This window comes from Dipodomys ordii, unplaced genomic scaffold (assembly GCF_000151885.1).
Source record: "Dipodomys ordii isolate 6190 unplaced genomic scaffold, Dord_2.0 Scaffold33, whole genome shotgun sequence".
NCBI classification, from domain to species: Eukaryota; Metazoa; Chordata; class Mammalia; order Rodentia; family Heteromyidae; genus Dipodomys; species Dipodomys ordii.
The window spans coordinates 4,247,100-4,257,867 of NW_012267249.1; the positions used below are offsets into that span (position 1 = coordinate 4,247,100).

General features: G+C 41.0%; 1 protein-coding gene across 2 annotated transcripts in view; it reads left to right on the top strand.

The window, feature by feature from the left end:
- Positions 1 to 10,768, top strand: part of Ppih (peptidylprolyl isomerase H (cyclophilin H)) — a 22,564-nt gene that overhangs the window by 3,936 nt on the left and 7,860 nt on the right. The window contains exons 6-9 of one of the 2 annotated variants that reach the window (XM_013016742.1): positions 3,251 to 3,343; positions 6,565 to 6,652; positions 7,135 to 7,175; positions 8,016 to 8,105. In XM_013016742.1, coding sequence (XP_012872196.1) covers positions 3,251 to 3,343; positions 6,565 to 6,652; positions 7,135 to 7,175; positions 8,016 to 8,084 — 291 coding nt within the window. In that variant the 3' untranslated portion in view covers positions 8,085 to 8,105. The remainder of the gene's footprint in view (positions 1 to 3,250; positions 3,344 to 6,564; positions 6,653 to 7,134; positions 7,176 to 8,015; positions 8,106 to 10,768) is intronic. The other variant, XM_013016743.1, reaches the window with a different exon arrangement.

The window sequence follows — 10,768 nt, forward strand, 5'->3', positions numbered from 1 at the left end:
ACTATTTCTGTTGCTGCTGCTATTTAGATTCCTGTTATTTAAAAAAAAAACTATAGATTTAGGTGTTGATACTATTTCTGTTGCTGCTGCTATTTTTACTATGGGGACCCAGTCCTGAGACTTAAGATCAGTAGTATAAGCAAGAGATAAGATGTTCTGAGGATTGCTGTCTATTACTGACTGTACCATTGCATAACAGACATCTGTACTTAAATTGAATCATTAACTTCCATGTTCCAACTTCAGACTTTTGTGGCCAGAATCTAAACTTTTCTACCTAACCTCTCAAGGAATCTCCTATTGACATTTTGGTTTATAGTTACCAGTCTTATCTGAGAGAGACAGAGAGCATGAGAGAGGGTGTCTGTGTGTGTGTATTTTCAAAGTTAACACCATACTAACATCATAACATAATATGAGGCTATTTGGGGTTCTCCAGAGAACTAACCAACAGAGTAAATAGGTGTGTGTGTGTGTGTGTGTACACACATATGCATGTGTGTATGTGTATATGTACATGTAACCATAAGGAGGTTTTATTAGATTGATATATACAATCTCAGAGCCTGAAAACTTCCATGATAGCTATCTGCAAGCTAGAGAGCTAAAGCATCCAGAAGCCTCAGAACTGGGAGCTGAAAGTGTAGCCCCCCAGTATGGGGCTGAAGGCCTGGAAACCCTTGGAAGGTTGCTAAATACAAATCTCAAAATCTGCCCTGGTAGTAGCTTACCCTGTAATCCTAGCTACTCTGGAGGCTAATATCTGAGGAAACCAGCCTAAGCAGGAAAGTCTGTGAGACTCATCTCCAATAAACTACTCAGAAAAGGCCAGAAATGGGTCTGGGAATGTGGCTTAGTGGTAGAGTGCTTGCCTAGCATGCATGAAGCCCTGGGTTCAGTTCCTCAGTACCACATAAACAGAAAGAGCTGGGAGTGGCACTCTAGTAGTAGAGTGGTAGCCTTGAACCAAAGAAGCTCAGAGACAATGCCTAGGCCCTGAGTTCAAGCCCCAGGACTGGGAAAAATAAAAAAGCCAGAAGTGATGCTGTGGCCCAAGTGGTAGAGTGCTAGCCTTGAGCAAATTAAGCTCAGAGACAGTGACCAGGTCTTAAGTACAAGCCCCCCAGGACACACACACATGCACACACGCACGCATGCACACGCACGCACGCACACACACACGCACACCCCAGAATTTGAAGACTAAAGGGCAAAGGCAGCAGCAGGATGCAGGGATCCCACTTAGGAAGGATTAGTGAAGTGGTGAGGAGAGTGTTTCCCTTTTCTTCTGCTTTTCTGTTCTATGTATCTGGGCACCCAGTTGATTGGATAATGCTTACCTAATGTTCACTCTCACTTCCATATCCTACCTGTCAACCTCCAGACATACCCAGAAGTAATGCTTTGCCAATTGTCTAGACATTCCTTAATGTAGTCACCCTAAATCAGACATTATACATATTAGTTTAATATTTTGTTTGGAGTAATTGCCTATACTTTGTCTTATCATTATGTTTTTAAAAACATGCTTTCTAGTAGCTACCTTATATTATAATTGGAATGTATAATTTATTCGAACAGTCCATTATAGTTAAAGAATTAGATTGCTTTCTATTGCTGGCTCTGAATAATTAATTTCACCTTCCCTGCTCTGGCTTCTGGATGGCAATAGATAGTGTGATGATAGAGGATGGCCTAGGCTCATTGGAACATTGAAATTGCCCCAAATGAGACAGCTGGAAATGAACTTCTTTTTTCTTTCTCTTCTGTGTTTATGTATGGGGAGTTAATGTTATATTAGCATATTTGATTGTTTATACAGTGCAGATTGAGTATCTCTTTAACTGAAGTACATGAGATAAAAACATTTCAGTTTTGGAGTATTTGCACAGTCTATACCAGTTGAACATTCCTAATCCAAAATGAAATTTTCTTTTTTTTTCCCGTCAGTCATGGGGCTGGAACTCAGGGCCCGAGCACTGTCCTTGAGCTCTTTCGCTCAAAGCTAGCACTGTACCACTTTGAGCCACTGAGCTACTTCCAGTTTTTTGGTGGTTAATTTGGAGATAAGAATCTCACAGGCTTTCCTGCTGGGGCTGGCTTTGGGCCATGAGTCTCAGATCTCAGCCTCTTGAGTAGCTATGATTATAGCTGTGAGCCAAAATGGAAAGATTTTGTATTCTAAAACTTTTTGAGTACCAATATGACACTCAAAAAAAGCTTTAGATTTTGAAGCATTTGGATCTGGGATTTACAGATTAGGCATGTTCAACAGTACTACTTCTACATTGTTTGCTAAATGTTTTTCATAGTATCAGATTGAATATTCCTGACAACTATAGATTGGATAATTTCATCCTTACAAGATAAGAAACTAGTGGTTCTTCTTGTCTATTTTTTTCTTCGTTGCTCTGAATATATCTGTGCTACATTTTCTTCCTGTCTTTTAGTCTATCTTGCAGAAAATAGGCACCTCCAACTTCTAGTTTTATGATACAACTTGAGTGACAGCATCTATTCCACTTCTAGATTCCTAAGATTGATTCTAGCTGTCCCAGTATGAGTTAGGGGGTTTTGTTGGTGATGCTGGTGGGATTTTATTGTTGTTGTTGTCTTTTGAGCTAATGTTTGAATTCAGGGTCTCATAGTTGTTAGATAGGTGCTTGTTATTTTTGAAATAAGAGTCCTGCTTCCTGTCCAGGTGCTCATGTAGGCTGCTGTCTGCCTATTTTAGGCTTTCATCATTGCTGGTATGAGAGATGTGCATCATCCTATCCATCTTCCCTCTGTAGTGATGGAGGGAATTTTTCTGATAGGGCTATCCAAGAACCAACTTTAGTATTTATTATGCTATTGCAGGTCTAAGAGTTGTCTTTGGGAATGACTAGGTTACATATGCAATTATTATTATTGTTCTCCACTTTGCCTGTGACTGATCTTTCTAGAGGTGCTGCTATTACTCTCTTTTGCCCAACTGGTAAGATGCCCTGGACAGTGTGGGCTTGCGTAGGTCTGTGGGGTGGGTATTATTTTTGTTTTCTGTTTTCGGTACTAGGGATGAAACCCATGGCCCCAGGCATGTTAGGCAAGCACTCTACCACTGAGACACTTTCCTAGCCCATGGGCTGGGATGTAATAACTAAGGTGACCAATAAGAGTAAGACGCTAGGCTATGGATACAGTGTTTTTCCTCTAGTTTCCAGGGTACACAAAACTCAAAGGCACTAACACTTCCTTTCTGTCTGCTCAGGGAGATGGTACAGGAGTTGCCAGTATTTACCGGGGGCCATTTGCAGATGAAAATTTCAAACTTAGACACTCTGCTCCAGGCCTACTTTCTATGGTAAGTGAGCTGTAATCAAGATTTGGGGTTAGATTAATAGCCAACTGCTTTCTAGCCCCTTGTTGAAGTCCACTCCTTTTCTGTTGAATGGGAGCAAATGCTTTTCTCCTCTTAGCTCTGGCCTTATCTCTTCCACTCCCACCTTCTTAACCTGTTACGTTGTTGGCAGGGTCTGCTAGCAGGCTGGGGAATCAAGTGATTTTTGATATGTGTCTGTTACCTTTATTTGTGCTGGAACATGTGGCTGGGCATGCCCAGTTGTGCTTTCAAGATTTGGTGTTCACCTGCTCATTCTCCTGCTTAGCCTGAGTCACTCATACCAGCCTGTTACCCACACTGCTTGTTGACACCTCTCCTGCTCTTACTCTATTGGTTTTGCTCACCACACCTATTCCCATGTCCTGGAGCCCTTCCCCATATGTATGCTTCCCACTTATACGTCTGAGTCAACCTCATAGCCCCTGTCTTCCTCACTTATACTCCCTTATCAAATGCACCTTTGCTTACTTTCCTTCCTATGCTTCTCACTCTCATTCCTTCTTTCCCTTATTCCCACCCCTTGCCTCTCTGCCTCCCACCCCTACTACCAATTTCTTTTGATCAGTGCCCTAATTCTCACTCCCCCAGTCCCAAGATGTATATGCACATTCTCTTGCTGTTCTGTTCACCCATGCTTTACTCATCTCCTCAGGTATTTCCACTCTGACAATATCTACAAAGGGAAGAACTTACACACAATGACTAGTCCAGTGTGATGTAATCTGTGCCACCAATGTATCTTAATACATTAGGTGAAGGCATCTAAGTGTACCTAAAAAGATCATGACCCAGATGAATAAGGAACATGGCTGCTAAGGGGTAGGAGAAACCTACCCAGATAGGAGGAAAGCAAGTTCTTTTGTTTTTTTTTTTGTCGGTCGTGAGACTTGAATTCTGGGCCCGAGTGCTGTCCCTCAGCTCTTCAGCTCAAGGCGAGCGCTCTATCACTTGAGCTACAGTGCCACTTCTGGTTTTCTGGTGGTTTATTGGAGATAAGAGTCTCACGGACTTTCCTACCCGGGCTGGCTTTGAACCGCAATCCTCAGATCTCAGCCTCTTGAGTAGCTAGGATTACAGGCGTGAGCCACCAGCACCTGGCTAGCAAGTTCTTAAAGAAACTTTGTGCCAGGTGACGTAGGAAGAAAGAGCATTACAGGTCCAACATATAGATTCTACATGGTTTTGTGACCATGACATAGCAGGTAGTTTATTCAAGGAATTCAAAAGTAATGAGAATATAGGCTGCAACAAGGACAAATGGGCCTAGCTCCTAAAGTGCCAGAAAAAGTATGAAGTAGGCCTTCTTTCATAGGTTTTGGAAGCCTTTTTCTACTTTTTCTGAGCAGAGTTGATCAGTGTTACGTTTTTGGATAAAAACCTTGGCTGTGGCATGAGTACTGCTGGGGATGGAAAGACCAAGGGAAGGAAGCCATTTAGGAGGCTGCCCTAATAAACTGGGTGAGACTAGTATAGCACACAGTTTGCAAACCCTCTTTTAGGAAAGTCACCTGGGCAAGAACAAATGTGCAGAAGTAGCTTAGGTATGCTCTTCAACTTTTTGTTTATGAGGATTAGAACCCTTCTTTGTGCATGCCCTGTGCATGTGTTGGGAAGCTCTTCTCTGCCCACTTTAGGCCAGCCCTAGCTAAGTTGTACTGTCACATACATAGCCTAGTTGTGAGTTTTTGTGTTTTTTTTTTTTTTTTTGGTCAGTTGTGGGGCTTGAACTCTGGGCTTGGGCGCTGTCCCTGCACTCTTCAGCTCAAGGCGAGCGCTCTATCGCTTAGCCACAGTACCACTTCCAGTTTTCTGGTGGTTAATTGGAGGTAAGAGTCTCACAGACTTTTCTGCCCGGGCTGGCTTTGAACCATGATCCTCAGATCTCAGCCTCCTGAGTAACTAGGATTATAGGTGTGAGCTACCAGCTCCCAGCTTTACATGTGATATTCTTGAATACATGTATACACACGAAAAATAGCCTCACTTTACTCCCTTCATTTTAAAAAACCAATACCCTTGTCTTACATTGGAGTTTTGAAAGTATATTATATTGAAAGTATATTATAAAAGTATATTATAAAAAAGTTTATTATAAAAAGTATATTATAAAATATATATAATAAAAAGTATATTATAAAAAATAAAAAGTATATTATAAAATTCCTTGTTTTAAAGATCACCCCCTAAACATGGCTTTAATGTGCTTGTATATTTCATATACATTTCTTTCCTTCACAGTTGAAATCTAAAGCTAATTTTTCTTTCTCTTTATTTTTCTTATTATTTTTATTTTTCTCCCTCCCTCCCTTTCTTTCTCTTTCTCCCTCCCTCTCTCCCTCCCTCCCTCCCTCCCTGTCTGTCTGTCTGTCTGTCTGTCTGTCTTGGGGCTTGAACTAAAGGCCTGGGCACTGTTCCTGATCTTTTTGCTCAAGGCTAGCACTCTATCACTTAAGCCACAGCACCACTTCCAGATTTTTCTGTTTATGTGGTACTATGGAATTGAATGTACCCAGGGTTTCATGCATGCTAGGCAAGTGCTCTACCACTAAGCCACATTCCCAGCCCAGTAGCCTATTCTTTTATAACCCATTATTAAATATAATAATGTAAAAATAATTTCAAGGAAAGAATAGGAAAAGATGTAACTAAAGAGTCTCAGATTCTCAGTTTAAACTTTTTACTGGAATGTTTGGCAATAAAAGATTTGGGAAATAGCTATAAAAAAGAATACTCACACACCAGACATAAATTGCAGGTAGTCTTTTTTTTTGTCCTAGCTTAGCACTAGCATAGCAACTTCCTGCTTCTTGTTACTATTTTTATAATACAGTACAAAGCCATTTAGACACAACAGTTTATTGCATAAGCAACAGGTCTTTTCCTTGCTAATTTGTAACTACAATCCAGTTGTAACTAGTTTGCAACTTACTACACCAAGTAATATCACATAAACAATCAGTCTATTATAAAAACTCACACTGTAGGAGATTTACACATTTGTTAAAGGGTAGAGCTTGTGTGTTCTTTCCTTTCTATCCTTGTGTCCTAAATTAGGCCCTGATTCACAATAAGTTGCTGAATAGAAGCATGGAGATGACAAGACTACAGGCTTTTGGGGGAATCTTGCTCTTCAGATAATATGGCCAGGAAAACTTACTGCAAGTTTGTTTGGTTTCTGTCAGGCAAACAGTGGTCCCAGTACAAATGGCTGTCAGTTCTTCATCACCTGCTCTAAATGTGATTGGCTGGATGGGAAGCATGTGGTGTTTGGTAAGTCCTACTCCTTTCTTATTTTCCAGGCCCCATTGTCCCCAGCCCCTAGGTTGGGGTTCCCAAAAGCTCTAGTCTCCACACTGATAGAACTGCTCTTAGCAGTTGTAGGGAAGATGGAAGTGGTCAGAAGGAAGAGAAGATGTATGGTTAGAAACCTAGCAGGAAGGACAAGGGATTATCTGATGTAGTTTGTAACCACTTGGGCAATATGCTTTCTAGGAGGAAACTCAAATGCTAGGACAAAAGTAATGCCAGAGGCAGCATTGGTGCCGCAAAACTTTGGACTTGCTCAGACCTGAGCTTCAGCCCTTACTTACACTGCTTATTGTCTGTGACCTTTCACTCCATTTCACCTTACTGGATCTTAAAGCCCTGAAGTTAGTAAGAGGATCTAATGTGATGATAGCTAAAAATGGGCACTGGGAGCTACAAAGTGCTGTATATGTGAGAATAAAGTCTAGCTCATATTCTTCCTACAGGAAAAATCATTGATGGACTTCTAGTGATGAGAAAGATTGAAGTAAGTCATGCTTGGGTATCTTCTTTCTCAGCCTTTGTAGCCTGGTACAGTCTGCTCTTGAGCAGGCAGTTAGAGAAGAATGAATGGACTCACTACTGTCCCTGCCTCGGTATACATACCTTCTTAGGAAGCAGAGGAGAGGACACATATCTTTTTTAAGTTTTCTTGGCCCCATAAGTTAACCTCCCCTGAGGTTTAGCCTCTGAAGACACCATAACCTACTTGGTGTTGCAGTCAAAATCCTTCATGATCTGTTCCCTTCTTGCCTCTCTATGAGGCTCCTTCTGCTGTAAGTGCCTCTTCTGTTCCAATCATATCAGGCTAACAGGTCTTCCCTAAATATACCATACATATCCCTCCATGCTTGCTATTCTTTCCTGTCCTGAGCCTTTGCTTGGGCTGTTCTTGGGGAAGGCTTTCTTTTCTCCTGGTGACATCCTATTCATCTAAAAGTTTCCTTCTCTGTGAATTCTTCTCCTAACCTCTTTGAGAATCATTTTAGTTATTCTACTTGCCCCTTGTATACCTCTCTCTTAACTAATGCAACGCAAGGTTGATATTTTCTCAGTATATTACATGTTCTCCTTGGTGTATTGTTTGCTTTACCTGCCAGCTAGGACATGTACTTTCTGAATCTTGGGTCCTAAACGTAGAGGCATCACAAAGATTCAGTGAGAGTGTAAGCAAGCATCTGAGTATGTGAATCTTCCCTGTGCTTGCTTGCCTTGTGTGTATGTCTCTGTGTGTATTTACTTGTGTAGGCTTGTGCACTTATAAGAATTGAACCCAGGGATTTGCACACACTAGGCAAATGCTGTACTACTGTATTTTCTTTTCTAGAATGTTCCCACAGGCCCCAACAATAAGCCCAAGTTGCCTGTGGTAATCTCACAGTGTGGGGAGATGTAGTCCTGATGAAGACTGATTCAGGTAAGTGTGCCTTCTTCCTACTGGCTAGCAGAATGCATCCTGGTCTACTGGAAAGAACTTTAGACTTGAAGATACCGGGTTGAACCCATTTTCTCTGTATGTGAACTTAAAGAAGTCCCTCCTTTCTCTGAACCCGTTTTCATTCTCTCAAGATGAAAATACTTATTTCTTAGGGTCATTTTAATGACTAAAATGGGAAGAGTTACTTTTCTATTACTTTTCAGTGTACAGAGTATCAACATGAAAACCACGTAGGTAGTTTCTAACAGCACTGTTAAATTATAGTTCTGTTCAACACTACTACTAGAAGGACCTGGCTTCAGCCCTGGGAGACTCTGGACAACCAGAATACACATCTGTCCTAAAGGTTCTCAGAACTGACATTGCACCTGGAAAGGTGGCTCAGTGGTAGATTGCTTGCCTTGCATGCATGAGGCCCTGAATTCGATTTCTCAGCACCACATAAGCAGAAAAAGCCGGAAGTGGCGCTATGGCTCAAGTGGTAGAGCACTAGCCTTGAGCTGAAGAGCTGAGGAACAGTGCCCAGGTCCAAAGCCCAGAGTTCAGGTACCATGACTGGCAAAAAAAAAAGAACTGACACTGCAGTTCCAAGCCCTGACTTTTTTTTTTTTTAAGGTATTTTATTAAAATACATGAGGGGCTGGGAAGGTAGCTCAGTGGTAGAGTGCTTGCCTTGCATGCATGAGGCCCTGGGTTTGATTCCTCAGTACCACATAAGCAGAAAAAGCCAGAAGTGGCACTGTGGCTCAAGTGGTAGAGTGCTAGCCTTGAGCTGAAGAGCTGAGGGACAGTGCCCAGGCCCAGAATTCAGGCCCTATGATCGAATAAAATAAATAAATAAAATACATGAATTTTATAGGGGGAGTTTCATCGTGACATTTCCATACATACTTACAATGTATGCGTCCAGATCTACTTCACCTCTCTTCATCTAATACCTTCCCCTCTTCTTCAAGCAATCTCAATAGATTTCATTGTTCTGTGTTCACATCTGCAATATGAAATACCCATTTTCACCCTCTCTCAGCTTAGCTCCTGCCCACTGGTACCTACTTCCCACATAGCCTGTTTTACTTTCCTGTCATTGTTTTTCAGCATATATTAAAGAGGTTTTGCCATGTAACTCACATGAACATTTATTTTAATTTAATCAGATTAACTTTTTTTATTGTGATTATGATTTTATTTCAACAGCTTTCTGAATATTGAATTGTTATTCTTTTCCCAAAATACTACTCTAGTACTCTTTTGTATTTTTATTTATTTTTTGTCAGTCCTGGGGCTTGAACTCTGGGCTTGGGCACTGTCCCTGCGCTCTTCAGCTCAAAGTTAGTGCGCTACCGCTTGAGCCACATCACCACTTCTTTTTTATTTTTTTGACTGTTATCATTAGGTACAAAGGAGTTGTGCAAAGGAGTTTCCACTTAACAAAGCAGTTTATGAATACAATATATCTTGGTCAATGTCACTCCTTTCTCACCCATCCCTCCGCTACCCACCTCTTCCCTCAATCTTCTTAATTTTTTTAGGATATGCATTGGATTTCCCCCCTCTTCTCCTCGTCAGTAAACTGTTATTTTTCTTGCCTGAATCTTACTTTTTTATTTATTTATTTTTATTTTTTATTGTGAAAATACCATACAGAGGGGTTACAATTACATGGGCAAGGTAACGAGTGCATTTGCAGATAAACTTTTATTACTCTCTTTCCTGGTATCCCCACATACCCTATTGTTCAACAGCTTTCAGTGAGTTTCCTGTGCCATTTTTCTTGCATAGATATAATGTATTTTGATAGTAATTGTTTTCTACCATCTTCTACCTCCTCCTTTCCCTTTATAGGTTATATTACATATAAAGTCTAAATTCCACAAATGAGCAAAAAGATACAATAGTTGCAGGTCCTGACTTTAATTTGACAGACTCCTAGGTTCACATTTTACATTGCTAAACCTGCACAGACTTTCTTCCTATCTATAACTTGACATTGCCTGCTTTGTGCTAGACAGCATGTTAGCAAAAAATTGAAAGGTGTGGCTACCTTTCAGGAGCTCAGGAAATAAAACATACTATCTTGAGTAACATTGCTCAGTGTTGAGAGAGTAAAAAAGAGAATTGATCACTTGCACATATATGAACGTATGTGAGGGATGGTGTTTTGTGTTTCTTTTTGATTGTCTTAAAGCTATAGAAAAGTTAGAAAAATTCTGCATTAAACACCCATTTTTTAATTTAATTTTATTTTATTTTGTAGGTCATGGGCCTGAACTCTGGGCCTGGGTGCTGTCCTTGAGCATTCTACCACTTGAGCCACAGTGCCACTTCTGGTTTATTCTGCTTGTGGTGCTGAGGAATCGAACCAAGGGCCTCATGCATTCAAGGCAAGCACTCTACCACTGAGCCATCTTCCCAGCCCTTAAATACCCATTTATTTGTATAATATTTTTGTTCATTTTATCTTTGTTTTTTTTTTTTGGTGGGGGGGGGTCCCGTTGTGGGGCCTGAACTCTGGGCCTAGGTGGTGTCCCTCAGCTCTTCAGCTCAAGGCTAGCGCTCTACCACTTGAGCCACAGCGCCACTTCCGGCTTTTTTTCTTTTTGCTTATGTGGTGCCACCTTCCCAGCCCCTGTTCATTTTATCTT